The sequence below is a fragment of the Passer montanus genome, unplaced genomic scaffold (assembly GCF_014805655.1).
Source record: "Passer montanus isolate IOZ18808 unplaced genomic scaffold, ASM1480565v1 scaffold1, whole genome shotgun sequence".
In the NCBI taxonomy this organism is placed as follows: Eukaryota; Metazoa; Chordata; class Aves; order Passeriformes; family Passeridae; genus Passer; species Passer montanus.
In genome coordinates, this window is record NW_024356504.1 from 22,846,387 (window position 1) to 22,864,247 (window position 17,861).

At 40.6% G+C, this 17,861-nt stretch overlaps 1 protein-coding gene across 3 annotated transcripts in view; it reads left to right on the forward strand.

The window, feature by feature from the left end:
* The window catches only part of THSD7B (thrombospondin type 1 domain containing 7B), a 299,219-nt gene that overhangs the window by 197,692 nt on the left and 83,666 nt on the right, over positions 1-17,861 (forward strand). For all 3 annotated transcript variants that reach the window (XM_039702274.1, XM_039702266.1, XM_039702283.1), the window contains exons 14-15: positions 5,771-5,965; positions 10,058-10,321. In XM_039702274.1, coding sequence (XP_039558208.1) covers positions 5,771-5,965; positions 10,058-10,321 — 459 coding nt within the window. The remainder of the gene's footprint in view (positions 1-5,770; positions 5,966-10,057; positions 10,322-17,861) is intronic.

A 17,861-nucleotide genomic window follows, 5' to 3' on the forward strand; every position in this document is an offset into this window, starting at 1 on the left:
GCCTTCCTGGCCAGGCAGAGTCTGAACCACTTAGAATATGAAAACACTTGTATAAAAATAGTGCTGAACATTAATATATCAATGCTGTGTTCTGCATTCAGTGTGTGGGTGGGAGGAGGAATGGGCTTTACAGCAATATATGTCCTTCTCTCCTGCTCCTCCTCAAACAGTGGGCAGTTGTGGTTCACAGATGAGGAAAAATAAAACCTCAAGTCACACAGCTTTGCAAAATTGACATGTGCAGCTCAGCTCTTACAGCAGTTCAGATCCTGTATTGCAAACCAAATAATTGATCACCTCATCCATGAGTATCAAATTAAAATTGCACTCTGAGGAGTTATTTTAGATGGGATAGAGGTGGGTCCAGCTGAAGGCATTACGTGGTGCTGGCCCTCAGCTGCAGCTGAGGCTGCTTCTGAGGCTTCTGTGCCTACATTAACCCCATGCACATCTTACTGTGGAAAGGCTGCAGAGAGAAACCAGCTACAGCATGGACCTTTAGCTTGAGAGGGATGTTCACAGTTTTGCATGCTGTTTTTCCCTCCCTTCTACTTCTATCCTAAACTGCTCCCCTTTCCCGTTACAATCTCTTTTCCATGCTAATGCTGAGCACCTGACTTTTCTGCCCATTTCTTCCCTGACCCCTTTTCATGGAAATAATTTCAGTTGCTTTCCTTTATCTTTCAGTTGGTATTTACCATCTTTATTGCATCCCAAGCTGATCTCGGGCTCCCCTTGTTTGTTTACAGAGCCTGCTGGTTGGGATCTGTGTTTATTCAGTGCTCTGTTTGCCTGGTGGCATTTGTCAGCCCTTTAGCACTTCTGTCAATATCATTAATAATTACAAAATGGGGAACTGGTGACCTCAGAGACAGTTTTCCTGCTGAACAACTAGTTGTTCCAGCTCTTCCTCAGTTATTTGTATGAGATTTGTGTCTGTGATGTCCTTGCTGGCATCATTTCGTTTTTTCCTCAGACTTACTTTTAATGGTTATCTTATGGTGTGTTTCGGTAAGTCCAACTTTGGACACACTTCATGGCAGGGAGTGCTGCCATCCAAGGAGGCTGCCACAGGGATGGAGTTTAGTGTATATTTATGTCCTTATAGAATCAGGACTTTAAACTTCAACCTGAGTCTCAGCAGAGCCTTATGTTATGTCTTCTGTTCTGTCTGCTTTTGGCCTGCTGTAATTAGAGGTTGCATTAATACCAATAATAGTGTAAATGTTCCACCTGGGGTTCTGAAGAAACTTGTAAGTAAGAAGGAGCATCAATATAGAAAATAAATGAGGTCATCATGAGTTATGGAACTATACTTACAGTGAGCAAGAGTAGACCCTTACAGTATTTTATTCTTTAATTTTCTAATATATTATCCCTTAACTTCTTTTTCACTTATCCATAGTGATATGTGTAAGCAATGATGTGTTATTACATTGAGGGATACCAATAATAATTATGCAACAGAAGTGAGGCTTTTTCTGAACAGGAGGGTAAACAGCTATATTAAAATAATTGCTTTGACTTTACATGCTCACTTTGATTTTTCAACAATTCCTAGAATTTGAAGATAGGAAAGATTATGACCTTATTTTGCCTGCACCTCTTGGTATTAAAGCTCTTGTCTAGCCTCATAGCTCATCCTATTGTTCCTGTACTAATTCCAGTAATTTCATTTGCACTACTGCATGGCTTTAGTTTTAGTGTTTGGCCTGAGTGTACCTTCCTGGAATTATCAGTCATGGTTTTCAGATGTTCTAATGACATTTAATTCCGGAGTTTTGAAAACACTAATTTACCTTTCTCAAATTGAAAGTGCCATGGTACAATATAATTTTACTGGTTCATAGTTGATACTCTCAGTCTTTAACTTTTGCCCTTTGGAATCTGTTGGAATGCATTTTTAAACGAGAATTGATTGTAACTTTGGTAAATGAATATGATTACAGAGGCTGTCTGTAATTGGATTTTTACTTAAGAGGAATTAAATTTATGTTATGTTTCCTTATTGGAGGCAGTGCTGTGCCTGTACTATTTCATTCTCAATACAATTCCTTTTGTTAGGATCATCTCCAATGCTCTTAAGTCAGGCATGAGCACCTGCGTCCCCTCAGTTTGATGCTGACACCCTGCTCTGGTGATGATGTAACATCATCCAAGGATGCCTTCAGTTCCTCTGCAGTCTGACAGTGTACAAACATTTGATTTCACCATCTAAAAGTTTATAGGAGAAGTGTCTGTTATTTACTTTCAATTTAGGAGAAATGTAGTTACAGAATGTAGCTCCCATATGCTTGTGTGTGCCATATGCTGAGATGCTGGCACACAGACACTCCTGTGGGTGGGAATGCAAAGCCAGAAGACAGAGACTGTCACACTGAATATCCCCTTAGCAGCCCTTGCTCAGTCTCCTGGCAGAGCCCTGTAGCAGCAGAAAGGGAAATTTGCTCCCCAAGCTCTACATTTAACACTTGACTTAAGCCTTGAAGCAAAGCAGTTGCATCTGCAGCTATTTTCATTGCTCATATTAATTGCTGTGTTGTGTTGGCACCTTCACAGGTGCATCCACACTGCCTGCTAAATAATTCCAGCCCTTCCCTGAAAAAAAGTTATTTTCTTTAAGCCTCTTAAACCTGGCTACCCATCAGTTTAATTCATGACCTCATATTTATCATTATGAGAGAAAGAGTTTTGGTTTTTTTTTGTGACTGCAGTTCTTTTTATATCAGTGGAATTGCGTTAAAATGCCATGCCATAGTTTGTCCCCAAGTGTTTAATTCCAGTTTGATGGGGTTTACTGGTGATAATAAAAAAGACTAGTGGGAGTTCAAGAGGAAATCCTGCATTTCCTCTCTTTGTGGGGATCAATGTTATAATTTGAAAGCCTTTATCTGGAAGTGTCCAATTATTAGCTGTTTTAGTCATAGATTTGTGTCCATTTTAAATGCTGCAGAAATGGTAGAAATCACACATTATGCCTGAGAGGGATTTGTTACTCTGATTTTTTTCTCAGTGCACAGGACTGCAAATGGACTGCATTTGCTCTCTGGGGGTATCCCACTTGAAAAAACAAAAGAAATGTTGACATAACAGAAATAGCTTTGCAGTATGAGTTTATTTAAAACCATTGTGACAGAACTGAGGATTAAGGGGAAATATTTTTTATGCAGCGTAAACCACACATGAGCCAAACCAATCAGTAGTTTGAAACCACCGAGGATAAATAATTCTACTTTCCTGAAGGTTCACTGAAAACAAATTTCTCTCATTCTCTTTCCAGAAGTGCTTGTATATGAAAATATTTTTCTCCTAGAAGTTAAAGCTAAGTAAACTGGGAAGTTTGCAGGAAGCAGAAATGAGGGGATTCGTTCCTGATGGAACCACTGGAGTTGGGTCCATCACCTCTGCTGCTTTCTGCCTGCCCCTTCCCAGTCTGTTAAAATGCACTAATGGGCTTGTGCTTGATCATTTTGTTTTAGCAGTTCATTCAGCTCACCTCAAGCCAGGTTTTAAGCATGTAGCAAGAGTCACAGGAGATCCTCCTCCTCCCCTCCCTTAGGTGTTATGTTTCTTATCAGAGTACATATTAAATATTGTTTTTAGCCCCTTCTTGTCTCCATGCTTATACATATCTAATCCACTATATTATTTGTTACTTTAACTTTCCTCTCTCATGTTTCTGTTGTCAATAATTTCTTTAAGCTCCATAATCTCTGTCAAATATTTGCCCCGATTTCATATGTTCTTCATATATCCATCTATTTTAGCACACAAATAGGCTCAGTGAACTTGGTGAATTATTTGAATGCTTCAGATTGTGGCCATTTGTGCAGAAGATGGGGTAGTTAGGCAATAACTGATCACAGCACTGGGGTGTCTGGTTTGACATCGATACCTAGAACTTCCATCGCTTGTCCTGACATCATTAATAGTGTCAGGAATGGGCTGTGCTGTTCTGCCAGCTCCCAGGGAGCATTGCAGTGGGGTGGTTTGCTCTGGAGCCACAATTCCTGCTGGCAGTGGAGGACAATGTTCACGTCCCTACCTGCCGCTGTTGTGATGCTGAGGAGATGCTCTGCATCCCCTTGGCCACACGTGATGTGGTCACAGCTGTGTGGCCACACCCGGGGTGTCCTTGGTGAAGGTAATGAGGCTACACAGACCTTGGGCACCATAGTCTCTGACTTGTTTAACCTACCTGAAGAGGCCAATTACTCTGTGTCCCCGCAGAGCGGTGACCTCTGTCCCGTGATGAGGAGGGGAGGGCTCCCAGGCTCACGGCTGGAGTTGGGAGCCAGGAAGGGTCACAGGATTGGAAGTGAAAGGCAAAGATCAGCAATTTAGAGGTGGTTATTAATATGCTGATTTGCTGTCACTTGAGTCTAAAGAGACGTTTAACAATTGCTTGCCTTTTGCATGCTCTTCAAAATGCTGAATTTTTTCATACAATCTAATTACATTTTAATAAGATGCTTTTTTATTTCCAGGTGATTGCCAACCCATTCCTTTCTCCCATACAGTGCTGTAGTTAAAACCCAAAAAATCATGTGTATTCATTGCAGAGTTACACCCCAGTAAATCCTTTAACTGTAAGAAAACAGAGTTCTTTTTACCTTTCTTTTCATGCACTCTTACTCACATTAAATGCTGGCAACAAGGAAAATATATGCAGCTTCAGAAACCTGAATTATTTAGCAATTGTCATAAAATAATATCACAGGTTGTTAAAGTTAAATAATAAAATCTGTATTAAATAACTTCATCCTTAGTAGGTTTATGATACAATGTGTGGACTTGCCTAGAATCAGAGAGCCCAACATGACTAAAATCTCATGGCCAAATTCCGTTCATTACTCTGTCCCTGACTTTATTACCTTAATCAAGTCATGACCTGCCTTTGCTTTGTTTAACCTACACTGGATGATATGAATAGCCTATAATCTAGGAGGTTTTATGAGAATTAATTATTATTAATGAAATGAAAGACTCCGTGATGTGCAGGCTATTTTTATTTATTATAATTACTATTAATTCACTGAATTGAGCAAGTTTTATCCTAGGCTTTCTGTGACTCAGTTCATACATTAAATACTTTTGTTCTCTGTCATGGCTATACAGTACCAATATCCACCTTGAAAAATTAATTATTAGTTCTGAAAAAGGACAACAGACAAAGTGGGAGAGCATAAGCGGTATCACAATATTTAGGGAGCTCAATGTGGAGGGGCCAGACCTGGTACTTACACCTTGCTGAAAGAAGCATTTAGCTGTAGCATCTGCTCAGTCATTCCCTGCATCTGAAATATGGAAAAAAATTATGGTTTTGGAAAAATAAGCTTTCTTTTATAGTTTTTATACCACTTTAAAGCAGTTTCAATTCCATGAGTAGCAAGCGCATCACAGCTTATGAATCCTGGCCTCAACCAAATATATTTTCTGGCACATGGCCACGATGTTACCGGTTTTCTTGCTTGGTTGTACAATGTATCATTGGTTAAAGTGTCCCCACAACCTTTAAAATGACTGCCTCCTTGAGAATATTGGGTTTATATCATCATTTAGATAACACACTGGTCAAATAAGAACATGTCTTTATGGTTTTGTAAAGCTTCACTGAGTAACACATGAACAATGCCCTAAAACCCAATCAGCTTTATCCTGTTAATCCAGGGGAGAGAATCTCACACAGAGCACCAGGACTGACTGCCCAGAGTGTAATACAATATCTATATATAGGAGAACATAAGGATTTCTGTGCCCTTGCTTGCAGCTGTGACGTGCCTGTCGGAGCAGGGGGGCTCTGCCGCCGTCGGGGACTGCGTGCGGTGGGCAGGAGCGATGCCAGCCCTCGTCCAGGAGTGCTTCATTCCCTGCAAGGATGACTGCACTTTCACCCCCTGGTCTAAATTCACAGCCTGCTCCTCTGACTGTGACACAGCCAGGAGCAGGAGGAGGTCGCTCACAGGTATAATCTTTTACAATATTTGTCTGATTGGGAATAATGCCTCTGGAGTGTTGGAGGGGTGGGAAGTTCCAGACAGAATGTCCTAAATTAGTTTTTCATCTGGCACTGCCAGCCTTATACACATTCCAGTACAAGAGCAGTGCAGAAAAACTTTCTGGTGGAAAGGTTTTAGATGTAAACCAAATGAAACAGTGACCAGGCTTTGTGCATCTTTATCTGACCTATTGATCTGGGAAGCTGCAGAAAATACATGTAGAGGAGTACAGATCAGTGTGATTTTCTGGAGGAAGTTTAAAACAGGGAGTTTTGTGCTCAGCAGTACGCTCCAGTTCAACAGGGCAAATTAACACCATGAATAAAGAAAACCCAGTACCATTAGAGCAGCTTTGTTTGATCTTTTACATGTGTTCATTAAACTCACCAGTTCAAACCATTTGATGGATCAGTCTTCCATTCTTGCTGTCGAGGTTTGTTATTATGTTATTTGAATGACCAAACTGAAAAGCTTTAAAACTCCTTAACATGAATAGTTTGGAACTGCATGTTTTGCTGGGAGTCTTCCCCCACGTGCATAGTTAAGTAAAAAAGAATTGTACTGTGCTTACACGGTTTACAAGAAATCTGTTGTTATTATTCTTCTCAACAGTCAGATCTTTTCATGTTTCTGTGTTGTGTTTGAGAGCTAATATATACCTGGCTTGAGTTTGCTCCTTTAATAGGGGTGAAACTTCAAAGACTTTGACTGTGGAGTAGAGTGCTAAAATTGCTGTAAGAATATCTGCTGAGATAAAAGCTGGGACCTGAAGGGCAGCAAAATGTGGTGGCCACCACTGCTCCTTGCTCCTAGACTCACTTGTCCTTGGCTGCAAGGCTGTCTTACTCCATTTGTTACTGCTGGAATGTTCTGTGTGTTTTACTAACTAACAATTACAGCATGCATTTATACTGGTTTCAAGCTGCCATTCATCAGTGTGGCTCATTAAAAGATAAAGATTTCTTTTTCACATAAAACCCCAGTATTATACAATGCCCTGTAGTTTCTGGCAAAGAGCATATTCTAAAGTGTTCTCTATACCAGTGCCTGTATGTTTATAGTAGGAGAAATGCTTGATCCCCAGCAAAATAATAGGTGCCTGATCTTACAAAAAATATGTAAAACATAGTGAATAATTACTTACAGGTAGTTCTAAATCTGATTTTTCTTTATGAGCATTGTGCAAGTTACAAAAGAGTACAGCCCTGCCTATCCTCTTTCTTACTCTGTTCTACATCAGATGGAGATCTGTTCAAGTAAGTGGACCCAAAATGATTTGTAATGCCCAGGTTCTGTTGGTTTGTCTCCTTACCTGCCCTGAATTTGTGACCAACCACCACCAGTCTCTCCCCATCCGACCTTGCTGGGTTCTGTTTTTCCCGCCAGGATGGAGCTCGTGGTCTCAGCCCGTGGCCAGTGAAGGTCTCCTGAAAAGGAAATGGTAAACATGCAGTGAGTGTCCCAGGTGGGGACATGGCAATGCCCCAGAGAGCAGCAAGGGACACCCAAATCAGACACTGGCATTGGTTTGGCCCCCTCTCAAAAGGGGAGCTCAGTGAGACAGGCTCCAGCTAGTATTTGCATAAATGCTTCTTGAAAAATAGAGGTAGACAAAAGTCTTGAAAAAATCTTATCTGCAGGAACTCAGTCCAAAGATTAAGGGAAATGCTATTTTCAAAAGTATTTTGTGATGTTAAGAGACCTTTATCCATTTTCATTTCACCTTTCTGTAAGTGTGCCTGAATTGTACCTCTTGTTCATCAACTGCGTTGTGTCTATGCTCAAGTGAATGCTTTGGCTTCATTATAAGAGTTCGTTGATAATGTCATTTAGTGGAAATCTTCTAATTGTTTGCTAAGTATTTGCTTGCCCTCCACTCAATTTTTAATAGTATAATTCATTTTACTTTGTAATTCATCATTGACTCTACATACAAAATTTTTCATTACTTAAGTGAAAGGCTTATTACAGAACACATCAAAATTCAAAGTCATTATAATGAAAACACCGTTTTTAGGTGAGTCTTCAGTTAATTAGTACAGTCAGTTAATTCTTTGCATTATGGATACAAAGCACTTTCTGTATTTTTAATGTTTCCTATAATTCTTATGTACAGTATGTACTACCTGATGATATTTAATATATATAATGTTTTTTAGTATTCAGAAATGTAATTAAAAAAGAAGATTCTATTTAATTGATGGGTTTATGTCCTCAGAAAATTGTGGAGATGGTATTTTTAGCAGCAATCTTTAAAACAGTCTGTAAAGATGATAAAAATATCACTACCACTAATTCTAAAAATATTTCTATGTGAAAAGTATGGGACCAATGTCACTTTTCCCCTCAAAATAGGGCTTTCCTAGCAGCTTCATGTAGGGGAAGATTCCAACAAAACAGATGGCAGGGCAAGTTGGAAAAAAACCCAGTCACATAAGTATGAGATTATTAACATCCTTACCTCAGTGTGTTGTGCTTTGTGTCATGATGGCAAAACATGGGCAAATCCCAAATTCCCATGTTTACTAACACAATGCAGAGCACACAACTGAACATACAGAGTTTGTGGCTCCTCAGGGCTTCTCAAGCAGAAAAGGCTGGAAATGCCATTAGAGAGCTCCCCATCCTAGTTCAAGACTTCCCTTGAAGTATGGGGATTGTACCTGCATTTCCTCATAAATATATACATTAAAATGTAAACATAGATTTATCTACCAAACTATAAACATGCTGATTTTTTTTTTTTTTTGCATCCTCTTGTGCTGGCAAATTCTGCATTCCCCAGAACTCTGACAATACCATTTTGAAAGAGCTGGGGCTTGAAGGATGGTAATATTGAGGGTCTAGAGTCAGGGGCCTTTCCTTGGCAGGTACATATTTGTGTGGAAACAGGCATTGATGAGACCCAGCTTGTCTGTGGTGAAATGGCTCTTGGCTCCAGGCTGGAAAGGGGGTTGTTGAGTTATATAACTTATCTTTTGGTTTTTGTATCTTATTTGTGTGCAATGAAGAGAGAACATTTCTTCTGGGATCAAAGCTTTAAAAGCCTTCTGCAAAAGTGTTTTCAGTGCATCCAAGATTCCTAAGGAATATTTTGTAGATGGCATATAGATACAGTTTGTTGCTGAAGATGAATTCTCCCTTCTGTGCAGATGCCAAATGCAAAGACATTCCTGAGCTCAGCCAGCATCAAGATTGTTCCACGGCACGCTGGCTGACCTGTGCCAAGAAAAGCATTGATTTTTATCTTTAGAGGCTGTGTACAGATATTTGTTCCCTTGAGCAGTTGTAGGGATGCAGAGAGCTTGAACTCTCTTTTTTGCATTATTTCTTCTTGTACTGAGGACCCCTTCTCATGCCTTGAAGTCCTGCAGGAGGAGGGCAAGGAGAGTGCAATTGCAGAGAGCTGCACTATGGGTTTATTTGGATGCTGCTGCTGCTTCCTAAAACTATTGAAAGAGCTTTCTTTTAAAACCTGTTGAAGGAACAGAGCAAAGGAAAACATAAAAGCAAACACAACCATTGAAATGCTTTCCAGCACTAATAATTTACTGAGGATTATCTTTTTCTGTTTTCTTCAAAGCATGGTTTGTGTGCACAGCTCATCTTTAACTAATTTGTAAAGAAATCTCAAAGAAGTTGTAGCTAATTTAGGGTCTTCCGGAAGTTGTCCTGGCAACCATTGATTCCGAACAAATAGAGACAAAACAATCAATTTATTTTCATCAGATAATTAGGGAAAAATGATATTATATGAAATTACAAAGCGGTTTCTGGGCAGACCATTTCTAGAGTAAGACTTTGTATTTTACTCCTTGATCTACCCATCAGAACAGTATTTCCAAGTTCTCTGGTTGCCCCTGGAGATAAGTACGTTGTCCTTGCATGCCAAAGCACTGGCAGCAGCTAATAGATGCTTCAGAAACATCCCTGAATATTAACATTCAGATTGTCTTGGTTCTAATGTGTTGAATTCATGCAAGTATAAATAATATGACGTGTTGTTATCAAGAGCAGCAGATGCTGAGCTAACGCGCCGATTTCTGTGGTTGGAGCAGGGCGAAGCAGAAAGCGAGACAAATGCCAGAACACGGAAGTTTATCCTCAAGTTGAGACGGAGCCGTGCCCCTGCGAGGAGTTCACCTCCCAACCCCATGGAAATTGGTCTGACTGCATTATCAGAGGGGGCCCACCCGAGTTTCAGCTGGGAATGCCAGGCCAGGGAGTGGCCAAGGAGTGTGGCCAGGGCGTGCGGCTGCGAGCCATCGCCTGCTACGACCGGAGCGGCAGACTGGTGGAGCCATCTCGCTGTAGCAGCTCGGGTAAGGAGATGTAGGACAGCCCCAACACGTGTGCATAGCACTCCGTGGCTCACTGTGCAGCTTACCCGAGGTGTGTGCTTGCTGGAATAGCTCTCACAAGTTTGCACTGGGTGTTGAACACAGTTTTACGAATGTCTTCTTATTGCTCTTTAATACTGAGGTTTTCCTCAGTGTAAGGGTCTGCTGGCATTTCTGCTATGGAAATGAAGCACAAGAAGGCTACAGTTGGCTACAGTGCCAGAATACCAGAGATATTTCTATTATTTCCCTGAAAATCCCATAAAGGTATAAGCTTCAGAGGGGGTGTATTTATTTCAATCAGCATTTTGTTTGAAGATACCTCCTACTTCTGCTTTTACTTGTTTAGAAATTTTTATTCCCTTTCACTAAGTTTGCAGGTTTGCATGGTTGTTTTCAATGAAGGAATTTGCAATTTTCTAGAGATAATTGTATTTCATTACAAAATGCCTGTGATATCACCTGCTGTCCCTCATGCCAGGCACACATGGCTTCAGCAGCCAGTGGTCTCCTGCTACAATTATGTGCCTGTGTTAAACTCAAATTCACAGAGTGTATTTTTATAAATCCATAGAGTACATTTTCATGTCCCTGCTTCCTGGGACACTTACATTTCTTGTACAATCAAGTAGCCTATATTAGAAAGAGGGCAGAATTAAAATCAGGGAGAGCAGGATGTGTCATTCCATTTGGGTGTTTTTTTCCCAATTGCCATTATATGCAGTTCATTGAATGGTTTAAGTCAGAAGTGACCTGAAAGGAAGTGACCTGAAATATAATCTCCCTTCCACTATCCCAGGTTGCTCCAAGCCCTGTCCAACCTGCCTTGAACATTTCCAGGGATGGGGCAACCATCTCTGAGCAACCTGTGCTAGAGTTTCACCACAGTTAAGAAGTTCTTCCTGGTACCAAATCTAACCCTGATATCTGTGCATTTGAAGCCATTTTCCCTTGTCCTATCACTTATCACAGACATAAGCCTTTATTTTAGGAGCAAAGTCTCAAGCTGGGCTGCCCCCAAACCACTCCTGCTCTCTGACTTAGAGCCAAAAGTCTTGGGTCAGCATGGAGCAGGATGCAGCAGTTTGGAAGACTGCTGATGAGTATGATGGGAGGGGGAGCAATGATGTCTCAGGAGGAGATTAAGTCATACAGTGGCACCACGAGTGCTCCTGAGGGTATAAGGGAGCAGAGAAATCAGCTCTCTGGAGGGTCTTCATGATGGGGATCAGCAGCCTGAGCTGTGTGTAATAAAAGGAAAAAAAAACCTCCACCTTAATGAAGTGATTCAGTCCTGGAGTGAATTCCTCTTGCAGCTGTTGATGGCTGTTCCAGCTGGCTGCACAGGTTCATAAAGCAGCTTTCCATGGTTTGTGTTTCAACAATGTGCTTTTGTACCAATTGATTATGCCTCTGTGGCCCATGAAGGAGGAGTAGTATACCTTTCCCCCACATTACCTTTTCTTCTGCAAAAAGAGAACTGCTGGGTTTTGGAAGGTGGGTTTGCCTGTGGCATGACTTGCTCTTTTGAGAAACTCAGGGTTTTTTATCACTGTTAAAAAGGGGAGGTTGTCTATGCGTGGGGCTTTTCTAAATAACCTTGAAGCCTGTTTTCTGTCAGTGATATTTATGTGGCATTTTTAATGGTCTAGCTTCTCTTAGGGAGGTAGTAGGGAGTGGTAGCTCCAGGGGAATATTGTTCACTTTCTTGTCTTCAGGTTTTTATGTGAGCAAAAATGATTGTGGCACTGCCCTGGCACAGGGCCCACGTCAGAGGCAGAGAGGTGGTCAGTGACTTTGGGTATAGACTGACTAAAAATGGTAAGAAGCTTCACAGGCTCCACTTCCATCATCTGGGACCTGCCTTCCAAGGTTACACAAAGACAAGTCTGATATTTATGGTCTTTAGAGCTGGGAACTTTCAAAATGCACTTCTGAACACCTTATTGAATTAGTGATAGAAACAAATCATTATCCAATTAATAATTAGCAGAATGCTTTTCAACCATAATGGAGAAGAGCAATTTACAGAAGCATGAAGAATTGCTAAGCCCTGAGAAATGACTCATTATAGTGTATTTTTTTAAGCAGCTCAGTTTGTCTTGCTCACCATTAGTATCAGGTGACCTTTTAACATTTGCTGGCTGGCCATGATTATGGCTAATTAATCCATTGTCTTATATATTGAATGCCAATCACTGTGGTATCTGGGTACTGTTCTTGATTCATGAGGTGGGGATAAGCAGGTTCCTCTTTTCCTCCTTTCAGGTCTTCTGACTTCTCTTTGTTTCCTGCCCTTTTCCTTCTGCAGGACAGTGCTTTTCCTTCCTTTCCCTTGAACCAGGACAGAAGTGAGAAATTGTAAGACTTGGACCTCAGATCTTTCATGGGTCCTTTTGAAGAACTGCAAAATGTTGAAAGAGAGATATAGGGATGTAAATTGTGTCTCAAGAGTAGGAGCAAATTTGTCCCAGGTTTGATAATGTCCTGAGTGCATGGTGTAGGACAATAAAAATGGTGTAGAAGAGAATAGCTAAGTTTGTACCTTTCTGGAGAGCAAACTCTAGGCTTGTACCTTCTTGCTGCAGTGATTTTCATTTTCCTTGACTGAAACCTTGTGAACTTAGACGTGAGTAAGGTTTATTTCACTTGGCCAATGTGACCTATTATGTGAGAGTATCAAAGTTGTCAAGTGAATGTACAGTTCACTTGAGTCTGGTGTAGAAATAAACTGCTCAGAAGGGTTCTGGTTCTGAGGCCCTGCTCTGATGCTGACTTTTCAGAGTGATTCTGCATTTGCAGCTTGGAGGGCGAGGGGGAAACCTAAACAAAAACCCAATTCAGTTAGTTCATCTGTGTTTCCTACAAGTTTAGACTCTAACTGTCCTAAGCCTATTATCTGCAAAACTATTAACCCTTTCAGCATACCTTCCCAACTGGAAATAGACATTTTCTCCCCATTGGTGTAGTTATTGCAAGAAGAGTATCCCAGGGTCCAGAAGGAGTCAAGACAAAAGCATTCCAGTTGTTCCTTTTTGGAAATGCTCTTTCTACCTGCTTGGGGCCTACAGTTTGTTCTGTATCAGGACCTGAAGCTTGGGCTGGAGGGAGGGAGCTCTGCCCTGACCCACCTGAGCTGAGCAAGCCTGGTGTCAGCACTTTGGGTCAGCTGTAGTGGGCACGCTGATCACCAGTGGCTGATTTACCCATCCTTACTGCTATTTAATTGTGTGTTAGCTAGTGGTTGTTATATATGACAAGCTTAAAAATACAAATCACAGGCTTTTCTGAATTTTATTCCTTTCTATACCAAATATTTTCTGCAGGAAAAAAGTGCACCTTTTTTTTTTGTCATGGCTGGCTTTTGTGATAAACTGCTTTATTTTGGTGGTGTCACCTTTTTCCTTGATCACCCATTCAATAAGCTTGAGAAATGAGTGATCTGCACTTTCCAGTTGAGCTAGTGATTTGTCCCAGGTTTGGTTCACCCTTGTTTTTCTTCCTTTAATTTGGGAATGCACCTATGAAATCATGGATAAAGGTAACTACCTATAAATACATTACAAAATTATAATTGGTAGTTTGCCTCAATTTTCCTTCCCATCAGAAGACTTCTTATATTGAGTTGAGCTTGCTGCTAGTCCAGAGTGTCTTCATTTTCTAACTGTGTCTGGAGCATTGTCTTTGGCCATGAAATTGTCCTTTTAATTGCAGTTCATCCGCTTCTCAATCTGTCATCTGAGCTGCTCATACTATTTTTGAATTTCCATCTCCTTTGTTTTGAACGATTTCCCGTCGTCCCTTTGCTTCTCTTTCTTGTGTGCGATGCCAACAGGGTTTTTTTAATCTTAGAGGAACACAGGGTGCCTCATCTGTTCCAAATCAAAGCTGGAGATTTCTGTGCACTTGCATGGAGGTTCTGCTTTTGATCCGACGGGCAATTTATGGAAAGCAGGAGTTTATGAAGAGTGCTTATCCTATTCAAATTCTGCTGTGCTCACAACAACAGGAATCTGGAAGAAAAAGACACCACAGACAAAAAGATCCTGGTTTTAAATCACAGAGTGCTTAGCTGTGACCTGCGCTCACCTTAAAAAGCTTTAATTATCTCTGAATTTATGAAGGGCACAGCAGGGATGCTCAAACACCTTCTTACTCTCAACAGCAGTGTCTCCTTCTATGAGCTCCAGATGCTGGTGAACAAACCCATCCTAAAATTAAAAGGCTGGGATTGACTCCCCCCATTTTAGTAGAAAATTAGCTGTTTTCAGGTAGTTTTTAACCCCTAGATTTTAATAAGCATTCTCCAAATTTGTATAGCTCAAAAAGCCATGGGCAGAACCTAATGGATTAAAGGAGTATGAGTCAAGTCTGTCCTGATCTGAAAGTAAAATCGTTGCTCCTACAAGGTTTTGGGGGAAAAAATAATAAAAAAAAAGGTTGAAAATGCAACATTAAATAGATGCTTTTGTATTTTTGGAAATGTGTTAATTTCAGTAATTATCGTGGTATACATTTTTGCACATCTAGTAAATTTTATTTTGAAGAGTGAAATTGTAGAAATCCCTGATTTTGAAAACCTTCAGAAATATGAACTTTTCTGAACAGACGTTTCCATGTGTTTTTGAAAATATTCCAAAGTTTAATTTCATTCTTAGTCTGAGTGACATTTTATATTGAAATTTCAGTTTTTGGTACAACCTGTTGATTTCAGAACCCAGCTAGGCACTCTGTAATCACTTCCCAGAGATAACAGAGACAAAATCCTGTTTTATCAACACTGAAGCACAAATCCAAAACACAGCCCCCCCATACCAGAAACTGCGAAGAAAATTAACTCTATCCCAGCCAAGACCAGCACAGTCTCTCTCTGTGACCTTTTTATTACATGACTGGATTTTATTAGTGGCTGTATTGCTACTGGAAAGCTTTTCAAAGACTGCTCAAGGAAGAAATTTTGGCTAAAAATTCACCTTAATTTCTGTCTGTCCCATCCCCTGACATGGGAATTAAGTTTGGATCACAGGACTGTCCTGCCCTCATGTCCTCACTTCAGGACTCTTTGAAGCCACTGCCACCTTTGACTGTTTTCTGCTGTCTCACAGCTAAATAGCTTCTAAATTTAGCTCTGAAATCCTGGCTGGGCTCTGCTCTGGACTCTCTCTGACATTCCTACATGTCTCCTTGGGTGTGTGGTGACATTTTTAATTACAGCTGTGGCTGCCAGGGGAGCTGTAACACAGACACAGAGCCTGGGAAGGACCTGGCCTCCATTTCTTGTTTGACTACAGGATTTTTACATATTGCTCCCAAAACAGTGCTCAAAGAATGATGATTTATTCCTTATCTTTTCCTTTGTTTGGTTTTTTTTTCTTTTTCAAAATCTGTTCACCATAAGAAAATTTAGCCACGGTTCTTCCTTTATGGATGTTAAAAGACTTATCAAATGAAATTGGATCACAGGACAAATGTTCAGACATTGAGTTCTCTGTGTTTTCCTGGCAACAGAATCAAAGATAAACAGCCATCAAAAAAGTTATTTCTGAATGGGTCAAACTGGCTATCAAAGAAGCTTATTTAAGGCAAGGTAAGACTTCCCCTGAGGCGTTAGTACACAGAAATGCACATTCTTCTAGGTCTTTATCTTCTTAGAGAAAGGAAGCATGCATCTTAAGAAAAAATATTTACAGACTTGGCTTTTGGAGCAGCATCCTCTGTAAGTGCTGCATTTAGTCAGAGTGATGTCTGTTGTTACTCCTTGGCTCTAAATACACATGTTTTATGCTTATCTTCTTTCCCAAATTTCTTTTATGCTTTTTGCTGCATTCCATAAAATGACCCCTTTGAAGAGGTGGCAGTGCCAGACTTTATGAAGGAATGGCTTTTTACTGACCTCAAACAGACTTTCTCATGTTTGACTTTCACCATCAGCTGCCTCTTGCTGGACCACCTCTGCCCACCCTTGCTCACGTCCATCCCTTTTGTTTCTATTACTTGTCTCAGGGGTTTGTTTTTTTTTTTTTTTTTTTGTATTTTTCAAATTGATTAAAGCTCTTCCATGGGACTTGGGAATGTTTTTAGTGTAGAAATTGTAACTCAGTGTAGAAATAGTCCATGGGAGCTTTAGAGCTGTGATAGCAGGTTAATGTACTGGGTGATCTCCTGCCCTGATTTCTGCAGCAGGCTGGGGAAAGAGAATTTCCTTGAAATGTGGCCCGTCTCTTTGGCCTTAATAACACATTTGTCACAAATACAGCCTGTTATGAGGCAAGGCTCTAATAAAATGTTACCATACAAAGATAGACTTAGAATTAACATTTTTCTCTCCCTACATGTCATTCCATTTAATATGCTGTATTGGAAGTATGAAGAAATATTTAGCCTAATCCTGCTCATGAATTACATATTCTAGTCTTAAGACCTCTGTACTTCCACTGCTCATGGAGAGCTTCATGATCCCTCTGAGATGTGTGGCTGCACTGGGAAGTGATGTGGTAATTCATAGGATTCCTCTTATGTCTTACATGGGGTTTTTGCAGCATTTTTTAACCTTTTTGCCTTTCATACAGCTCTTATGAGCAGGATTTTCAGGCAAATAAATGGATGACAAATACTTTTTGAGTGGAGAGTGACAATTCCATATCTTTACCACTGCTGGGGAGCCCGTGGCAGCTGGACATGGTAGGTGCTGTGGTGGAGTTCAATGGGCATTAAAGGGTTTGATGTCTGATGCATTCTGAAGATTTTCAGAAGCAACTTAATTAAAATTAAACTTCAGCTCGGTCTGTTCTAAGGATTATCCCTGTGATACTGATGAGTAGTAGAGAATTTATCCTACCTTAGTCTTTTTCTGGGCCTGAAATACACTTTAATAGCTCTCTGTCCTCCAAGGTTTGCAAATGAGGATGGTGTAAATTAAGGTACTGAGAGGTTGGTTTGCAAATCTTCACATATCCCTCAGTGCAGACAAATATTCCCACTGTGAGATCTTGGCTCTCATTTGTATTTGGTTAACATGGGGGAGTGACCACTAGCAATAGTGTTATTTAGCAGTTATTGCATTGCCTTCTGCTTCTGAATTCACTGAAGTCCTCCAGCAGAGGAGATTGAACTACACAACTAGAGAGCTCAAAGTCACACTGCACAATTGAAACAAAAGTCTATCAGAAATTCAGTACATCAATACTCTGTGCTGGGGCCTGCTAGTGTCACAAAAACGTCCTGTTTCCCTCTCAAGGTTTTCCATCATATAAATGAGTCACTGCTCTCCCCGTGCCTGAGCTGTGGAGAACCAGGACTGTTCCCTTCTGCAAAATCGTGTTTTTGTCAGATGTTTTTTATAGTACAGCTTTATTCAAGGAGGTCAGATGCTTCTGCAGCAAGGTGACCTCTAATAGGTGGAGTGAAACTCCTTATGCAAGCAGATGGGACCTGGCAGCAGCTGCCTGGCTTCTGGGAAAGCACTCATGGATTTCCTGGTGCTGGTAATGGTTAGTGGCATCCCTAAAACAGCACCTGTATA